At 56.6% G+C, this 20149-nt stretch overlaps 1 protein-coding gene across 1 annotated transcript in view; it reads left to right on the top strand.

The window, feature by feature from the left end:
• The window catches only part of PLXNA4 (plexin A4), a 457211-nt gene extending 437439 nt beyond the window's left edge, over window positions 1-19772 (top strand). Inside the window, exons 29-32 of the mRNA XM_075558680.1 lie at window positions 89-258; window positions 3809-4021; window positions 11199-11349; window positions 13633-19772. Of these exons, the coding sequence (XP_075414795.1) occupies window positions 89-258; window positions 3809-4021; window positions 11199-11349; window positions 13633-13728 (630 nt within the window). The 3' untranslated portion in view covers window positions 13729-19772. The remainder of the gene's footprint in view (window positions 1-88; window positions 259-3808; window positions 4022-11198; window positions 11350-13632) is intronic.
• The last annotated feature ends 377 nt before the right edge of the window (window positions 19773-20149 follow it).

Here is a 20149-nt window from a genome sequence, read left to right as displayed (position 1 = left end):
GACTGGCTGGCCAAGGCACCAGGCTGCCATGCGAACTGTCAGGAGCTCCAGCCGAGCCACTCTGTCGTGTCCCTGTCCCTCCACCCAGGGTACGCTGCAGAAGTTCGTGGACGATCTCTTTGAGACCATCTTCAGCACGGCGCACCGGGGCTCGGCGCTGCCCCTGGCCATCAAGTACATGTTTGACTTCCTGGACGAGCAGGCCGACAAGCACAGCATCCACGACCCGCACGTCCGCCACACCTGGAAGAGCAACTGGTGAGTGACGGGCAGCCGAGGGGGCACCCCTGGGTCCTCAGCCCACCTACCACCTGTTCACTCCCTCCTGGTTACATCTGCCTGTCCGACCTTCTCACTCACCCACCAGCCAGCAAGCATTCGCTGAACCAGTCCCATGGGTGAGATGATAAGAAGGCCGTCTTCACAACCCGCCCCACCCCTGGGGTTCCTCATGGGCCTGGCCTTGTGCTGGACACTGAGGGTGGACGGATGAGTAAGACGTGGTCCTGACACGCCACAGGCTGCCAGGCCATGTCCGAGAGGAGGTAGGCAGCTGTTGGCCGAGAGCGCAATGTGGTGGATGTGGACACTGTAGATAAGAGCCCAGCTGGGAAGCCCAATGGGAGTCACTGGGTGAAACTCCAGACTCACAGCTGTTAGGTCGACTCTCACTCCTCACAACCTGATAGGCCGGGGGAATGCCCCGCCCCCTTTGCTTCTGAGATGCTAACTCGATGGGAGTAGAGAGCTTCAGCTTTTTTTCTCCAATGGAGCGCCTGGTGGCTTTGAACTGCTGACCTTGTGATTAACAGCCCAACCCATCACCATCATGCTACCAGGGATCCTCTCTACACCCTGGGAAGATACGAACATGCTACTCAGAGCTTCTCATTCCCAGGCTGTTGGTTTGTCGCTGTAGTAGCTTAAAACTGCACTTTGTACTCCCGTAAAGAGTTACAGTCTCAGAAACTCACACGAGCAAATCTACCCTGTCCTATAGGGTCACTGGGAGTCAGAGTGGACTCAATGGCCATGGGGTCAGCTCCCAACTTACACACTGTCCGGTCCCAAGTCCTATTAGATCCCTGCCCAGTCTCACAATGGGTTAGATCGTCAGACTTTCTGCCCGGTGGGTGCCATGATCAGGTAGATCCACAGGGTTTCCATGGGCTGCTCTTCAGAAGCACATCACCAGGCCTTTCTTTCTAATCTCTTTAAGTCTGGAAGCTGCTCTGTACCTTGTCCAGCACTGGAGCAACAGAATTTTCCAACTAACAGGCATGTAGTGGCCGTGCATGAGGTGTATTGACTGAGAATTGAACCCAGGTCTCCTGCATGGGAGGCAAGAATTATACCACCAAGCCGCCAGCGTGCCTCACTTGGTGGAGTGGTGAATTTCCAAAATACCCTCATGTTCTCTCCGTAGCCCAGCAGCTCATCACCAGACCTGGCAGCTAAAATATTCCTCTCTGTTCAGACACGCTGCCAGGCTAAGGGGGGCCCCGAGGGCTCATTCTGTCCTTGGGATTGTAGGTGATCCTCTTCTCATGCCAGTTGCCCTTCCAAGCACAGACGGGCAAGGTGTTACCCTGAGAACTTCAGTACTGCAGGCAGGATCCCTAGGAAAGAACCCAGTCCGTCCATCCAGCGACCCTCCTTCCCCCGGATCCTGATGGCCTGCTGCCCTGGAGACACTTGGTCTGGGATCGAAGAGACCTGCATGCTAACGTAGAGTTCATTGTCGTTGGCTGGGGAGAGATGGTTGCTTCATTCCTGGCCAGGCTGTGACTTCCCCTTTCCCTCTCCCAGGGTCTTCCACCCTTTCTCTTTCAAATAAACCTCCTGCTCCTTCAGCCTGAGTGGCTGCCGTCCATCAGAGACGAGTGGGCAATAACATCTTCCAGTGTGCTCATTTTTCAGTGGGCAGGTGCCATGGTAGCTTCCCGGCACTGCTGGCTTCTGGGGAAGGGAGTCTGGGGAGTCCTGGGGGCGGCAGTGTGGGGTCCCCAGGGTCCCTGCTCTGGGTAGTGGACATTGCTGTCGCTAGTGGACATTGAATCAGTTCTAACTCCCGGTGCTTCCATGTCAGGGTTGAACTGCCTGGTCAGGCCTTTCTTCCTAAGACCCATTCGAGGAAAACCTAATCATAACCTCCACACTCCCAGCCCTCAAGCCCACACTGCTGACTCCTAGCCACTCTGTAGGGCAGGATAGAATGGTCCCTGTGGGTTTCCCCAGACTGTAGCTCTTTACAGGAGTTGAACGCCTCATCTTCCTCTTTCAAGAGTTGCTGGTGGTTTTGATCTGCTGACCTTGCTATCAGCAGTCCAACCCACTGCCACTATTCCACCAGGCCTGCTTGCTGCAGAGCCGTTGGCAGGGTGTAAACCGCCCACCTTTATTAGCAGCTCATCAGCTGAGGGGAACTTTGGGGAAAGGGAGAAGCTGTGGGATAAGCGGTGTTAGTTGGGGAGCCGGGGGCTTTCGTTCCAGCCTGGATCACAACCCCTCTCCCCATCCCTGGAAGTCTGGGCGGCTGTGGGTCAAATAGCTGCATCCTCATCTAGCCAGCTCCGTGTCTCCTGATTCTCTGTGGGCCCCCCCAGGGGTCCCACACTTTCCCCCTCTGGAGTGCTTATGACAAAACACTTGTCACCTCTTCAACTTGTCACCCCCTCAGTCACACTTTGAAGGGCCTGAACACATTCTGAGTGGTTGACTGGCCCACTTGAGTGTTGGAGGGACAGGGAGTAGGGCAAACCACATATATAGAGCGTTGAATAGAACATTGTTGTTGATTTCATCTCTTGAGATGGGCTATGTCCGTGTGTGTGTGTGCGTGTGTGTAACATGTGTCTTTAAAAACAAAACAAATCCCTCCAAATTCCTTAACCCTCAAAAAGAGGACACAAAGTCAAATTGAAATGGTCTTGGGGTCTTTAGTGACAAACAGGATCATCTTAAACCAACAACAATCAAACAACAACAAAAAACAGATTTTGTTTGTTTGTGTTTCGCTCTATCAAAAAACCTGAAAGACAAGGAATTACCCCAGCTGTCTGGTTCCTGGACTCTGGGTAAACCTCCCATAAAGTGAGAGGGCATCGATGAGCAAGTGGGCTGAGGGCCACAAGGAAGGCGAGAGTTAGGGAGTCTGGAATTCCCAGTGTGGAGGTGGCCACTTGAACTCAAACTGGGAGCTGAGGTAGGGTGTTCAGAATATCAGATGAAGGAAGCAGAATATTTTTATTTGTGAAACAGAGAGACAACACACACACACACACACACACACACACAGAACATATATTAGGTCTGTAACTACATCAGTGTTTCAAGCCCACCAGCCACTCCACAGGGTTAAGACCTGCCAGTCTGCTCCTGTAAATATCAGAAACCCACGTGGTGGCAGGGCGTTGGTTTTGAAATCATGACATTCAGAAGGCCTGGGAGACAGACCGAACTACTCAAACCTCCCTGCTGTGGGGTCGATGCCAACCCATAGTGACCCTAGAACTGCCCCGGGGGGGTTCTGAGACTGTCAGTCTTCACCAGAGAAAAGCTTCATCTTTCTCCCTCAAAGGGGCTGGTGGTCTCAAACTGTGGACCTTGTGGTCTAGCGGCCCAGTTTGTCACCACTCTGCTACCAGGGCTCCTCCCAGACCCCTCTGGGTGGATTCAAGCTACTGACCTATCAGCTGGTGGTGGAGTGTCTGACTGTTTGCACTAGCAGGGCCACCTCCCTGGCTCATAGGAGCTGCGAGTTCCCTGCCGCCTGCCGCTCTGACCCTCCCCGCTCCTCCCCACGCAGCCTGCCGCTGAGGTTCTGGGTGAACATGATCAAGAACCCGCAGTTCGTCTTCGACATCCACAAGAGCAGCATCACGGACGCCTGCCTCTCGGTGGTGGCGCAGACCTTCATGGACTCGTGCTCCACGTCCGAGCACCGGCTGGGCAAGGACTCGCCCTCCAACAAGCTGCTCTACGCCAAGGACATCCCCAGCTACAAGAGCTGGGTGGAGAGGTGAGTGCCCGTGCCGGCAGGGGCGTCTCGGGCCAGGCCCCTGGCCCAGGAGCTCCCAGGCTGGTGGACAGCGCCATCGATCTGAGGCTGGGCTCCTGACCCACGCCCTCTCCCGACGCCATGGGCCCGGACAGGTGGGACCCTTGGGGAGAAGTGGGCTTGGAGCTCAGCTCCTCAGCTAGTGGGTGGTGGTGACCAGACAGACAAAGAACAGCCCCACATCCATTGCCCTCAAGTCAACGTCAGTGCGGGGTGGTCCTGGAGTACGGAGTGGAACGGTTCCATCCATCAAGGTCCCCATAGAGTCACAGAACTAGACACCCTCATCTTCTGCCCACAGAGAGGGGTGGGCGGTTTGGAACCACCATGCTGGCGGTTTGGGCTGGTATTGGTACTGCTTAACCACTGCGCCACCTGGGCGGCTTGTGGGGGTTGCTAGGTGCCATGGAGTTGGCTCTGACACCTGGCGAAGCCTCTGCATCACAGAGCCAAAGGTTGCCTGGGGGTGCTTCCTACCAAGGATGTGGCCCCCAGCCAGGCTGAACTTGGGCTTGTTGCACTCTCCTGCCCGCCTCCTGACCTGGCACTGTGTGCAGGGAGCACCTCCACACAATCCTCCTGTGAGTCCACACCCCCATCGGCTGTGTCCTGGTGGCTCCGAGACGGCAAGCCAGCTGTGGCGCTTCGTTGCCACGTAAACCGAAGCAGAAATGGCTGCCACCCCGGGTACTGGAAAGGAAACCAGCGGTGGAAAGGCAGTCTCCATCTTTATACCGAGGAACAGAGCCCAGGGAGTCGCTGGGATTGGGTGGTGGCCTGGCCAGCTCTGTTTTGCTTTGTCCCCTGGTCCCGTGTCCTTGGACATCCTTCCCCCGCCCTCCCAACTGATCTGTTGGGCCCTTGTGCCTGATCTTATCCAGAGAGGTACCTCACCCCTCCTCCTGGACAGAAACTCAGTCTCCTGATTATACAACTTCAGGGCCCTCGGTGTGGCCACCTGCTGTGTGGCACAGAGAGGAGGGACAGCATGGACACGGTGTCACTGGGATGGAGACCGGGAAAGGAGGGGCATCTGCACGGAGGACCCTTCCCCCACCCCCACCCCCACCCCCACCCCCGGAGACTCGGGGTGAGAGGAATGTGCGTGCCCAGCTAATGCTGCCCCTTCCGCTCAGCGTAAATGAGATTTCTGCCACCCAGCTGCTGTGGGTCACGAGCGCCCCGGTCCACTTGGTTATTTTTAGGAGTGGTTTGATGGTTTCCATTTCTTATCCCACTAGTTTCTTAGCAACCAATGGTGCTCTCCGGAAAGCCATCTTTCACCTGCTTCCGGGGCTTGGAAAAATCCTTCCTCCTTTCCTTCTGGGGGTGAAGTGGCTGGGTCTGGTGGGGCGGTGGGGGTATAGGGGTGTCTGTGCCTGGGCCGGACCTGCACTTGGACATGGGCAAATCCATCTCACACTCACTGCGAAGCCTCAGTCTGCAGTCCACTCACCAAAGAGGAGCACTCCGTCCAGCAGGGAGAACTGGCCTGGACCCAGCAAGCTTGCCTTTATCCTCCCAAGGAGCTGCTCCACAGCCTGGAGGATAGAAGGAGGCTGGTGGCCAGGCTCTTCCTGTGGGCGGGGCTTACACTCTGGTACACTCTGTCTGTTGGTGAAGTGCTGAGAAAGAGGGAGCCCCCCCCTCCCCTTGGGGTGGACTTCCTGCACCCTCGTCATAGCTGAGCCACAAACCTTACCTGGCTGGGCACCTCTCTAGGAGCCCAGGTGACCCAGTGGGTTGCATGTTGGGCTGCTAACCTCAAGGTCAGCAGTTTGAACCCACCAGCCATTCTAAGGGAGAAGCTGCGGCTGTCTGCTCCCGTAAAGATTTGCAGTGTCAGAAATCCATTGGGGCAGTTCTACTCTGTGCACAGGGCCTCTGAGTTGGAATGCACGCAGTGGCAGTGAATTTGGCTTGGGCTTGATCCTCTCTTTGAAGCGAGCAGAGAGCAAATAAGCAAGGCAGCCTCACAGATGCTGCTGTAGAAACAGCCTGGGTCAGTCTATCAGTATCTCTCCCAGCTTCCATCTCCTCAAAGTTCGTCATCAACTCACCCTCCCACCCATCTTCCCACCCCTACTCCCTGCCATTCTCCCATCCACCTTTCCATCAATCAATCAATCATCCATCCATCCATCCATCCATCCATCCATCCATCTTCTGTCCATCCTTCCATCTATTCGTCTATTCTCCCTGCCACCCTCCCTTCCATCTCCCCATCACCCTCCCATAATGCTCCCATCCACTCTCTCATTCATTTCCCACCCCCCACTTTCCACCCAGTTCCTGCTCACCCTCACATCTCATGTCTGCCTCCAAGGGAGGGGCAATCGTAGTGTTTGCGGTCCCACTGCAGAGGCTCCGTCAGCATCCCCTCCACCCAAGTATTGGGCTTTGCTCTCAGCCCCATCTCAAGAGCAGGAAATGCATATCTTTATACCCCAATTAGCCACTAACTGCCCCATCACCTGATGGAGCAGGAGCCAACACTGCCAGCCCCACCAAACGGCACGACCCGATCAGCGGCCATCTCTGTTTCATTACAATACCCCTGCCAGGGGCACCATTTGGCCGTGACTTTGTAGAAGAACTTCAAGGTTATCCCTCTGGCAACAGCAGCCTGCCTGCCTCACAGTCCGACAGGCTTCCCCACAGAGGAGGTGGAGGGGAGGGGACTCACAGTGAGCCCTCTGGGATTGGGAATAGGGGCGTGCCACACGTCTGAATGTCATCCATCACACATGTCGTGGCATAAAAAAGGTCAGGGGATTTCAATATTCAAGTGCTCCTCCCCAAGAAGCCATCTAGCCAGGCCTAGGAGTCTGTGACAGCGTTCCCTGGGAGAAGGCGCGGAGGCGAGGTGTAGACGTTTCATTCATTTATTCATTAGTTCTCAGGTCAGACGTTCCCAAGTGACTGTCCAGGGCTGGTTGGGCACTCTCCCTGGCCGGAGAGGACACATCGACAGCCACTCATCACCAACTACAGTATGGGGTGCTCCGAGTGCAGGGATACCCCTTCGGGGCCAGGAGAGGCCATGCCACGGGGCCACAGGACAGACTTGCGGGGCTTTGAGAGGTAACGCTGCACCTTGGAGTGTCTCCTTCCTCTCTGCCCTTGGGGAGGGTGAAGGGCTGCTGACACCGTTGTGGTTTTCACTCCGTCTGGGACCTTGGACAGGAGCTTCTCAGCGGTCCCCACAGAGCCGTCCTAAAGGCAGAGGTAGACACTGCCCATGGCCTCTGTAGGAGCCTCCTGTAAAGTTCGGCCTTCGGGCTGACAGTCCAGCTGCTCAGGGCCCCCGTCCTCACACCATCTCTCCAGGGCAGGTGAAGGCGCAGAGCCCTGGTGGGGCATCCTATCCAGCACAAGCAGCCTATCCAGCTGCCAGGGGAGTGGGATTCTTTCTGGGAGGCCCTGGAGCAAGTTCAAGGGCAGGGGCCCAACTGACCTCTCCCTTCTCTGCCTGCCTGCCGTGAAGTCAGCCGGTGAGGATACCAGCTGGAAGTTCATGGACAGGGCGTAATTGCATTCTTCACAATCACTGAGGAGCTTCACTGAGGAGCAGCAAGTCCACACAAAGGCTGGCCCAGCCCAAGCTGAAAAGGAAACAATTGTGCGGCCAGCCATGGAGAGCCGTGGTCTCACCAGGCTGAGGGCACTGCCAAGGGACAGGGGGAGCAGCGCCAGGGAATGGGGGAGGGCTTGGCAGAGGGGGCTGTCCTCTAGTCCCCCTCCCCACCCCAGGCAAGACTTCAGGGAGAAAGGGCGGCCTGACAGTCAGACTCTGAGCCCAATCTCTGCCAGGGGCACTGGGAAGTAGATCGCCACCTCTGCTCAGCAGCTTAGAACTTGTTTAAGGTAGTGCGCATGACCCACTTACGAGCAAGTGTGAAGCTGCAGGCGGGCACCCGTCCAACACTGCCTCCTCTGCATGCAGGAGACAGGACACGCTGCGCCACCCTGCGCTCACTATTCGAGGGGACCCATCCAGAGAGGTGCCAGCTCAAAGAGAAGGTCCCAGCCCTGCCCTGACCACTGTCCATTCAACCAGCCAGCCCATGTGTCCCCCTCTCCTCATTCACACACACACTCATAAGACACATAATTGCACACACTCACATTCACATACAAGACACACTCACAAGACATACACTCACACATTTGCACTTACACTCACATACATACACAAGACACATTAACACACATACATACATTAACATACAGATGCACTTACACATAAACACACACACATATTTTCACAGACATGCACTCATCTACATACACACATTCACATATACATTTATACACTCATATGTATATTCATAAGACACAGTCCCATTCATACACACATACATACATGAGCATGCACATGAGCATACATATACACTCACAAACATACATACACACAGTTACATTCACACACAGTCACAGTCCCGTTTACATACATACACATACCAGACATGCACATGTACACTCTCACACACACTCCATAAACACTGCCTTTGGAGAGTGGGCTCCGCTCCCCGTGCCTGGCGGGGGCTCGGCCACCATGTGGATGGAGGGCCCGGGGCTGCTCTTTCTGGCAGAGCCCTCCCGGCACTGTGCTGGCCGGTCCCTACACTGGGTTCTTACACACACTGTTGTCCCCCTACCGATTGGGCCACCCTGCCCAGAGCCAGCTCCACGGCCAGTGGGGCCATGTAGTCCATGAGGTTTCCCTTGACTGACTCCGGCGGTCCTCCAAACCTTTTGTCCTAGTCAGCCGAGTCCCCAAGCTCCGCCGGAATCTGCTCAGCCTCTCAGAACACACCACACACCCCTCCACTGGCAGGCAGACAGGCGGGAGTCGAACTCAGGTCAGAACTCTACCCTGGAACCACCTGTGCCCCTGTGTTGTGGAAATAGAAGCAATAAACCCAGCCTGGCGTGGAGTCATGAGGGGTGCGTTCCACCAACCCAAACCTGCTCCCATTGAGTCTGGAGGACAGTCTATAGGATCCCCAAGGCTGAAGCCCCGAAAGCCGACTGCCGCCTCTTTCTCCCGTGAAGAGACCGGGGGTTTCAAACCTCAGACCTACCCATTAGCAGCCCCGTGCTTAATCCCCGGTGCCACCAAGGCTCCTCAGCAGCATGTTGGGGGGAAATGAAGCCACTTGCTTAAGGTTGTGTGGGTGACCCACTTACGAGTCAGTGTGTAGCTGCAGGCGGGCACCCGTCCAACACTGCCTCCTCCGTAGGCTGGGCTTTGGCACGGCTCCCAGGCCTTGAAGAGATCTCACAGGCTCTTTCTGGATGAAGCGACTCAAACCGGAAAAAGCAGGACCAGGGACGAGTGGCCTGAAACTCCCCAACTCCCCGCCATCGAGTGGATTCTGAACTGCCCCTGTGGTTTTCCGAGATTGGAATCCTTTAAGGGAGTAGAAAGCCTCATTGTTCTCCTGCGGAGCAGCTGGTGGTTTCGAACCGCTGACCTTGCAGTTAGCAGCCCAACACGTAACCGACAACACTGCAGTAACTGGAGTAGGAGGAGCTGCACCACCACTGAGAGAAGAAAAAGAGAGCTTCGGTCCAGAGGGGCTAGGAGGCAGGGCAGGGCCACCCCTCCTGCCCCCACTACAAGGCTATATTCACTCAGCAGCGGTGGGGGAGCTTGCCTAGCCGATGCCGGGGTTCAAGGGGAGCAGGGACAGTTCTCTCTCCCTGTTGCCCTCTGACCAGCCCCTTCATTTGCCAGAGGGCACAGATGCCGTCTGAGCTGCTCTGCCTGACTGACTTCCCAGCAAATGACAGGTCTGTGCTCCCTGGCCAGCCTTGGCTCCGAGCAGGGCCGCCATCCCAGCCCTGCCTGCCCACCCCAGCCTGGGGTGCTCTGGAAGCAAATTGAACTGTCACTCCACAGCCAGTCCCGAGCCTGTCGCCAGAGCAGCATAGGCATGCCCCACCTTCAGCCTGTCTCTGTTCCCGGTGCAGCCCTGGGGAGGTCCAGGGTTGATGGACTCAAGGTCGGAGCAGTGAGGCAGGTGGCAGGAAGGACACGGGCTTGTCTAAGGTGGGACTGTGTCTGGGGGCTGGGGAGTGCCCTGATAGTGTGGGATCCGGCCATGGGTTCTGGGTTCTCACCTGCTCTTGAGTGAGGCCCCCTTGAGCCCTATGCCCTCGCTGTTCCATCTGCCGCAGCCTGGGCCTCCACTGCCCCACCTGCCCTGGTCTGGATTCTAACTCTCACTTTCTGGATGGCCTGGGCGAGGCCACTGCCCGGACTCCAGGGTTGGTGGCCTTCTACTCTCCCGAAGCCTCTTGGTCACTTTGACGGGGAGTCCTGGGGCACGGTTAGTCCTTCAGCACACTGCTTGCTGCTAACTGTATGGTCAGAGGTTCCGATCCGCCAGCCTCTCGGAGGGAGAAAGATAGGCTGTCTGCCTCTCTAGGGAGTTCAGCCTTGCAAACCCTCTAGGGCAGCTCTAGTCTGTACCCTCAGGCCACTAAGGGTTGGCATCGGCTCGGTGGCAGCGGGCTGGGTTAGCATCTTCATTTGGAGGTCTGTCTTCGGCGGCCCGGCAGCCGTCTGGGCGCACCAGAGGCAGGGACAAGGGCTATCGTTGGGGTCCTGGGTCCTCTGCCTCCCTCATCAGAAAGCCACACAGCTCCTCCTGGTGTGGGGAGTTGGGGTTTGGTGCCTAAAATGTCAAATTGCAGAAATTAAGCATGCAAGTGCTGGCATCTCATTAACCAGTTGACAGCCGTGCACAGCTGCAAGTGACAGTGACTGATTGTCTTCTGCCAGCTTCTCCCCCAGCAGCTCAGCCCCCACCCCTCCCATCTAACCACCTCAGGAGGGAGCCCAGCACCCCAGAGCACTACAGGGAACTTCCTGTGGCTTCCACACTATGGAGATGGGAGTGAGGCGGGGACCCCAGGGGATGGGGCTCCTGCAAACCCAGGTCTGTAACTCCCAATCCTTGCCTTCAAAGTCTCTGGAGAGAGATCGCCTCTGGTCCCCAGCTCCCCACAGTCAGTGGGGACATCCACAAGCTCAAGGGGACACGTTGGCCCGCGATCCCCCCTTTTCCCCCTCCCCCAAGCAGAGCTGTGGCTTCCAACTCTGTCTCTCCCTACACCTGCCCTCCAGGTACTACTCGGACATCGGCAAGATGCCAGCCATCAGTGACCAGGACATGAACGCCTACCTGGCTGAGCAGTCCCGCATGCACATGAACGAGTTCAACACCATGAGTGCCCTGGCTGAGATCTTCTCCTACGTGGGCAAGTACAGCGAGGAGGTGAGCCCCCACCCTCACTGGGCCTGCTGGGAGGGACCAGCCAGGGGCTGGGGAGGAGGCCCTGTCCACAGCTGGCGCATCTGCTTCCGCCAGGACCACGGGAGTGGCCCACTGCACCAAGCCCCGCTCTCCAGGGACGCACAGACCAAGATCTGTCGGTCCCTCTTCTGTTCTCCTGCTTCCTCTCTCCCCCTCCTTCAGGGCTGCCTCTCTTCTACTGCTCTGGTCCTCCGATACAAGGCTCTTTAATCAAGTGCTTCTGGATGTTAGTGGGGTGTGGGGTGAAGAGGGCAGTGGAGAAGGCGGGGGAGGGGGGTGGACCGAAACTAAACTCTCCACCTTCGAGGCAATGCCAATCCACAGCTACTCTGGAGGGCAAGAGAGACTTACCCGCCCCCCTCCCCACCCCGTGGGTTTCCCAGACTGCAGCTCTTTACGGGAGTAGGAAGCCCATCTGGGCTTTCTTCCACCGAGCAGCGGCTGGCAGTTTCGAACTGCCGACCTTGAAGCAACTTGTCACCACTCTGTCCCCAAGGCTCTGCTCTTTTACTGTTCCCTCCCTTTTATTTCTTGATTCCTCGCATTGAATTCTCTGTACTCAGCCCTTCTGAGCCCTAGATGGAGCTATGGGGGCAGAGACATGAAGGGAAAGGGAAATAGAGGGTGAGGTGAAGAGGAGGTGGAGTGGAAAAGGTGATTTTTTGGGGGGTGGGGGGCTAATTAAAAACCTCCCCTGGAGTAAAAGCCACTATAGACACGACCTTCCTACTTGGTGATTGTTCACTCATTCACAGCCATGGAGTCAATGTGGACTCATAGTGACCTTCTAGGACAGGGTAGACCTGCTCCTGTGCTTTCTGAGACTGGAACTCTTGACAGGGGTAGAAGGCCTCATCTAGACTTTGCTTTCCCCAGTTTCTAATAAATTGACTAGGCCGTGAACCCCAGAGCCCGGGACCCTGCAGCTGTCAGGTCCTGCTCACTCCCTCCTGGGCCACCCCAGGCTCCCAGCAGCAGCAGGATCAACTCTTGCTCGCTGTGTTGTCTCATGGTCTTCCTCAGGGGTACGGAGGGCGCTCACACAGGGCACCTGTGACCCTGTCCCTTGCTAGAGATTTCAGACCTCCTTACCCAGCTAGAACTGGGAGGAGCCAGACTCAAACCTGTAGCTCTTGAGTCTGAACCAAATTCAAATGCCTTTTCCATCACACGCCCCAACAACTCTACGTGGCTGTCCTCCGCCAAAGGCTGGCTCTTGGACAAAGCTTCAGCCGGCCCTTCCGATCAGATGTGAATGACCAGGGAAGGCTTAGCTCTCTTCTACTGGGAATGCTTTTTACTTTGTGGGCATGGGCAAAGTTAAAGCCAGGAACTTTCTTACTGTGATTTCAGGCCTTGATGAGCTGGAGGGGAGATTTTTCCTGTGTTTAGAAAGAGGCCCAGGATTTCTTAATACCCGTGAGATCCCATTCCCAGTGGACTCCAAGCAACATGCTGACGTTGCTCTGGAATGTTGACCCATGAACCTACAGTGGCAACAAAGCCCAGGTCTCAGTCCACCTGCCATTCGTGGGCAGGAGAGCACGCACATGGTCCACCCAGGACCATGAGTGTCTACACCCCGTGTTCTTTGACACACGGGTCCCTGCATGTTGTCCTGCACATACATGTGCCTCTCTACACTCCACCCCCCAATGTTAGTGCTCCAGGGCTGACATAAAGTATCACAAACTGAGTGGCTCAAAACGAGGGGACTGTCTCATCCCCCAGTTCAAGGAGGAGGCTAGGTACCTGCCCTGTTGTTTCTTAGGGAGAATATCTGGTCCTTCGTCTCTTCTGACAACTTTCGGTGGTTGCTGGCCATTCTCGGTAGGCGTTGGCTTATAGACACATCACTGCCGTCTCTGCCATTGTCCTGGCATGGACTCTGTTTCTGTCTCTTAAAGACCCCACGCCTCTTGGGTTAGGAACCCACCCCACCCCAAATGCAGTGTGTGACTCGTGTTAACTGAAAACTAAAAACATCATCACAACTCTCTTCCAAACGAGGTACTGCAGGTTAAGACCTAACTGAGCTTTGAGGGTGCTAGAGGTTGGCGGGGGATGGAGGGGCGCAGTTCCGTCCACGGCCGCTCCCCATCCCTGTTACCCAGAGCAGGCTGCCTACTTAAGCCTTTACCTGTGCATATGCACCTGGATTCTGGAGCCCTGCCTGTGTCTGCAAACACACACACACACACACACACACTCGGTTGAGTGACCTTGTCCTTCACCCTTCCACAGATCCTGGGCCCCCTGGACCACGACGACCAGTGTGGGAAGCAGAAACTGGCCTACAAACTAGAGCAAGTCATAACCCTCATGAGCTTAGACAGCTGAGAACCGCCCTCCAGGGCTGCCCTGGGGGTGGACACACCAAGCCGTGCCTCAGTCTAGGTCATCATCTTTACCAAGTGCAAGTTCCGACGGGCCCCCCACCCACCGCACCGCCGGCCCGCCGGCTCATGCAACGCGGTCCTCTCTGCCTCCACCCGTCTCTCCCTCCTCCTGGGGCCATCCTCTCTCAGCTGCTCAACGGTGGACACACACCACCCTCGCCTCATCCGGTTGGCCAGGCCTGCATCGAGGGACCAAGAAGAAGACCCCGTGGCCGACCCCAAGTCAGCAGCAGCACCCACACTTCGGGGGAAGTCGAGGGGGCAGGGCAAGCCTGTGCTGCTGCTCCGTGGGGCTCCTTGGCCTCAGGGTGACGAGCTTAGTATTAACTTCTCTGGGAAGACATCACCAGCCTGCTCTTTCAGCTTCTCCATCTCCAAGAGGACCCTCCATGGGACAGTCACTTAGCCACGGGGCGAAGAAAAAGGCCATACCCGAGTGGTGTCGATGGCGTATGGATGGGATAGGGAGCCCCTTGGGATGACATCACTGACCTGCTGTGGTTTCCCGATCACCTTGGAGCCTCCCACAGGGCCCACAGGGAGCTGCCTGGCCAGGCTCCTCCTTGCCAGTGGGGAACCAGCTGGAGGGAAGATGGAAGGACAGCAGTACATACCATCCTGGGAGACCCTGGCCTGCAGGGGAAGGGCGGGGACAAGTGTGTCTTCCTTGGAAGCAGCTCCTGTTTGCCATTCACCTCCAGGTGCAAGCAAGTCCCACTCACCATCCTCTGGTCCATCTGTTGTTGGCGCTGCAGGCGTTGCTCGGAGACAGCCCCTCCACCCTCCTTGCCCTTCTTCCTCAAGGTCGATGTGAACAGCAGGCAGGGTGTGTCCAGGAGTTCCTACCTCCAACTCGCTCCCTGGCTCCACCCCCGCCACCCCTGCCTGACCACTCTCTAGAAGTCTGGGGCCCCATCCTTCCTAACCACCCTTTGGAAGATGGGGGCCCAGGTGGGAGCTTCTGCTATGCAGATGCTGCTGTCCCTGGGTTACCCGGGCACAGCCCCTCAGGAGGGGGTCTCATCAGCACTCAGTGGTCTTAGGAGTCACTCCCTTCCTCCCTCCAAGGAAACACAGTCAAGGGCAGCCTCAGAGAGACTGTCCAGAATCCCAGCTGACCTCCACAGCCAGCTTGTCCCATCAGCAGGAACCCAACAGTCAAGCTGGAAGACCGGTCAGAGAGGAGAGGAGAGACGGACAACTGACCTTGACCCTGGCCTCCATTTCTTCTCTCTTCATCCATCTCCCCTTTTCATCATTGCCACCAGCCAGGCCCTGTGTTCGTGTGCTCTGGGTGTCGATTGGGTGGACAGGGGCCAAAGTGAGAGATGGCCGAGGGAGAGTCATGGGACCCACATGTCTTGAAGGGACTTAGCATTGGGGCCAGTCTCCAGCCACATCCAAGGATCTCTTCACAGCAGCCCACTCTAGCTCAAGTTGCTGCTGCCTGCGAGGGACCACGGAAGTGTCATCTCACATCCAAGTAGACATCAGCATTAGTCCTGGCCCTTAAGTCCAACGAGCCCTTCTCGGAACCTGGAAGGAGCCGTGGGTTGCCTGCCCAGGCCATGGGGCTACCCGAGCTTGCTCAGCACTCCGGCCCTCTGGATACACCGTGTACTTGTGCGTGGGTCTGTCACCCGGGGTGCCCCGGGCATTGGCAGACAGCTCCTGTGGAGGGGCGTGTCCCAGGGTCCCTTCTCTACCCCCCTTCTTCGAATCCATTCTTTCATCCTGCAGCTTCAGGGCATTGCCTCCCTTGTTTTTTTTGTTTTTTTTTTAAATGCCGATGGTGAACGAGGCAGAGAGGAAGGAGACGTGACCTGTCCTCAGGAAATCAGGGTGTCCACCTGCCAAGGCTGGGACAGTGGGGACCGACCGGTGCAGGACAACCTTAGGCACCAGTGGCAGGACCAATGGTAGAAAAGATGCTAACCACCTAGCCAGACTGGAGGACTTGGAAAAGGTGTATCTCAAGAGGAAAAGTCTAAGTCAAGGTGCCGGCAGGTGGAGCAGCCTGGGGTTTCTCTCCCTGGTCCTTTGATTGCCCCCCTTCCCCAGAAAAAGCCACAGGACCTGGCTGGCCCGAGAGGAGGCTGTTGGGGTGGGGTGCCCACAGCCCCACCACACGGGGGATTTTTGCACACGGGGAAGGGTCAGAGGGCAAAGGGACGTAAACGTATTTAACGCAGATTTGCCGAAAGAAAGCTGTGTGTGGGTGTGTGTGTGAGTGCGTGCGTTTCGCTGTATGTTTTCAGTTTTGCACAGTGAGAGGGGAACCGGCAGAAGCGGATGGCTGGGGTCGTGTGGAAGCCTTTGTTTTTTACGGGATGAGGAGTGTGGTTACTTTGTCGGTACAGAACTTTGCCCACGATGTTTAGTCATTTTGTTTTCAAACCTCAAAGAGGGGTCTACGTGGCTGGAAGGGAGTGGAGGGAGAATCAGAGGGAGCCAGCTTTCCTTGCCCGCCTGGCTTCTCCCAGGCAGGGGGGTAGGATGGGCACCCTTGCCATGAGCGGCAGGTGGTGGTTTCTGGTGCTGCATTTGGGAATGGTGAGAGAACAGGGCAGCCCCGCCAGGCTGGCCTGAAAACTCTCTTCCTTTGGGCTTGTTTTCCATTTGTTGGGGTTGGGCTCTTGTGGCCCATACATTGAAAAGCAAAGACATGCAGAGCTTGTGGGGTCCTGCCCCCACATCTTCTTTCCACACCCCCGGAGGGAGAGCCCTTCTGGTTTGCAGGCCAGAGACCAGAGTCGCCTCTGCCCTCCCCCAGGCAGCAGCAAGTGAAACCAGCCTCTTCACTGCTCCACCCATCCCCGACACCCCCCCACCCCCTCAGGTCAAGGCCATTTGGCAGGGTTACAATCTGCTCAAGGTGGGACCTTCATCTGACTCTCGAGTTCTAGGCAGAAGAGGAAAGGCCATCTTCCCATTCACCCCCTGCACCCCTTCTTTCCCTCGAAACTAGCAGGGTCAAAATGGCACCAGGAGGTCAAAGAGCCTGGATTCGGTGGGGCTTTGGCATGCCGGAAAGGGTGGGCTGAGAGTCAGCAGGTGGGGAGGGGGGCTTTGAAGCCGCCTCAATAAAAAAGAACAGGTGTGGGAGGGCCTTGCCCCGAGGACTAGTGTCTCCCATGTGGGCTTTGTCCCTGAGCCACCCCCTCTGTCAGGCAATGCCAGCCTATCTCAGTCTCTGCAGACAGGCCGCTGTGTATGTCTAGCTGTCCCCTGCCAGTTCCTTCCTCAGGAAAACATCGTCTTGCCTTCTTCCTTAATTGCAGTGTTGAAGCGTGGCGGCAGAGGATGACCTGGGGGTCCCCCAGGCCAGCATCTTCCCCATGCAGGTGACACTGGTGAACCAAGGGCCAGACACGCCCATGTAGATGGATGGTCGTCATGTTGCTAAATCCTGAGGTCGGCTGTCCAGGACTGCTGGAAGAACTGGCAGGCAGGGTCTCCGACTGCGCCCTCTCCTGTCCTGGGCTGGGATTAATGTCCTTGGACTGGGCCCTCCTCCACTCTATCATACACTGCGTGTCTGGCTTCTGAGTGTCCCCTCCCAAATGTGGCTGTCTTCCCCATCCCTCTTGCCCACCCCCTCCCCCCCTGCAGCTGTCAACTCTCCAAACAGGCCTCAGTGAACACCCCCCCAGCCCAACCAAGCCCCCCTTTTGAACTGTACACGTGGGCTGTTGGTTTGAAGTTTTGTAGTTGTTCATTTATCCGTAGGGTGTTTGGATGCAGAGAGGGGCCCCGGGTGTGGGTATAAATCTGAGTCCTAGGGAAGAAAGAAACCTTGCCCTATGACACCCCCAGAGGGAGAGGGGGTCTGGGGGCGACCTCCCCTGGCTGCTATAGAAAAGGGTAGAGGCCCACTGGGAGGGGTGTCCTTTCTGCCTGGGCTGTTAGGGCTGAGTCTTCTACAAGGAATAGCAGAGCTGAGACGCCAGCACCTAAGTTCGAGGTTGGGGTGGCCCTGGGCCCTTTTGGCCCAGGTGCTCGGAGGCTGCCAGAACTTCCACACACTCCCCTCGGCAAAGACTACTCAGAGACCCTGAGAGAGGCATTTGTTTTATTTTAAAGCCGTCCCCACCCCCCATCCCGGGAGAACTCATATTTGTTTGTTTGTAGCTAGGGGAGGATGGGCAATATAGGCACAGGATTCTGTGGTTGTCAAAGTGCTCCGTCAGTGCCGGGTGACGACCAAAGAGGAAACAACAAAGCTGAACGGAACAAAAACCCTTCATGAACAAGCAAAAAGGACTTTTAAAAAGTCTGCCTGCCTTGGCAGATAGAGGGGTGGGTGGGCCTGGCCTCCTTGGTCGGGCAGACCCCACTTCCCTCCACTTTCCTGGAATTATAGAATCGTATCCTGGTTCTGTCTGCCTCTCCGCCCCCCCGCCCCCCGCCCACCCCCAAGGTTCCAGGGACAGCTTGTGAGGGACTGAGAAGGAGGGGGTTGCGACCCCTCCCCTCCAGGAACCGGACCTGCTGCACCTAGTTAAGCCGGTTCACCCAGCTAACCAACCTGAGCTTGCAGCTTGGCTCCCCCGCCCGGCCCCAGTGCGTTTTCTGGTATCGGGACTCCTCGACCCGCTTTGCTCTAGTAATCAAGCACATTCTGGAAGCGCCCCCTTCCGCTGGTACAACCCCAGACAGAGGCTGCGGTAAAACAGCAGTGGCCAGGGCAAGTCAGATGCCGGGACCCCGGGGCTCCGGATGGGCCGGCCTCCTGGCGAGGCGCCCAACTAGATGGGGTCCGATGGGTGTCCTGGTTGGTGGGGTCTTTCCGCTCCCTTTCCTTGGGGTGCGCCCCTCAGCTTGTCGGCTCGGCGAAATCTTCCGTTCTTTAAAAAAGAAAAAGCCAGTTTACCTCAGAGACTCTCGTTTCCATCTGGAAACCAATGGCTGTGTGTGAGTGGACGGCCCTCCCTGGCCCACCAGGTGCCCCGGAGGCCGGGGCCCCCACTTCTTAAGGGACAGGCTGCTCTGACCAGGAACAAGGCATCCAGTGCCCGGAGATGGGAAGGAGGGGTTGGCTGCAGCAGCCCTCCTCCCCACTGTAGCTGGTATGGGCCGGCCCATCTCTTCTGGCAGCATCCCCTGCCCCCATGTTACCATAGCAACCGGCAACTCCAGGGTACCACACAGACAAGGGCTCAGTGAGCCTAGGTGTGAGGGAGGGAGGGAGGGAAGCTTCTGGCCCGGTCAGATGACCCAGACTTCCGTCTCTAGTGCTACTCCAAGGTGGGAGGAGACAGAGGAATAGATAAAGAAGTGGCTGGAGAGACAGGCAGGGGTCTTGAAGACGCAGAGAACGGCAGTTGAAGCGGGCAGTGGGACAGGGCCCCTCTGCTCCATCCATCCTCTTCCAGGCCTGCCCCACTGTTTCCGAAATGCTCCCACCTTGAACACTGACCCTCTGTTGAAGCAAAGCAAAACCTGTCTGTAGACACCAGTGTTAACGTGAGCCTCAACGATGGGTGGGTGGAACGGATGTAGAAGGAAGGGTCTTCTGGTTTTTGCTTTTTGAAGAAGCATATCCTAGTAAGAATTTTTTTTAAAAAAAAGATTTACAAAGACAAAAAAAGTTTTAAAAATGGAAAACTATGCTATTTAAGCAGGAGCCCAGGTGGTAAAGTGGTTCCGCGCTCGGCTGCGAACCCCAAAGGTCAGCACGTTGAACCCATGGCTGCTCCCCGGGAGGAAGATTGGCCGTCTGCTCCCGCAATGCTTGTCAGCCTTGGAAGCCCTCAGATCAGTTCTACTCTGTCCTCGAGGGTCGCTGGGCCTGCTAGGAAGCCCCGGGAGCCTGCTATTTAAATTGGAGCCCAGTTGTAACTTGGTAAAGGTAAGCCTCTGTACCTTTGTTATAATTAATTGTATACCTGTGTATGTAAATATAAGGCATTCCTATTTTGCAGTTCAGAACAACAAGAAGAAAAAAAACTTATTTGTAATATAGAATAAAGTTTATTAAAAAATAATAAAAATGCCTTTTGGGATGTTGTATCGTTCTCTCTGGACATGGGGCGGGGCGGGGGGAGGAGAAGGCTGGCTTCCCAGGAAGGGGGTGGTCTCTTGGCACAGAGAACCGGCTCCTCCTCTCCAGCTTCAGGAAGCCTCAGCTCTAGCACCAGGGACACCTCAGTGGGAGGCTGTGTCCTCATGCGTGGAGCAGACCCTGGAGGTGGCAGCTTGAAGAGATTCTAGGTAGGAGGGAGGGTGGGAGGGAGGCAGTGAGGTTCCTGGCCTGGTCAAATGCCCCAGACTTAGATCTCCAGCGCTGTGCCAAGGGGGAGGGTGGTGCTCTGTGCCGCTCTCCTGGGGTCCCTGTCAACACAGGCCTGCAGGCCAGTCCA

The sequence above is a fragment of the Tenrec ecaudatus genome, chromosome 9, assembly GCF_050624435.1.
Source record: "Tenrec ecaudatus isolate mTenEca1 chromosome 9, mTenEca1.hap1, whole genome shotgun sequence".
Classification (NCBI taxonomy): domain Eukaryota; kingdom Metazoa; phylum Chordata; class Mammalia; order Afrosoricida; family Tenrecidae; genus Tenrec; species Tenrec ecaudatus.
Note: the sequence above shows the minus strand (reverse complement) of the source record. Positions and strands in the feature narration are given on the sequence as shown.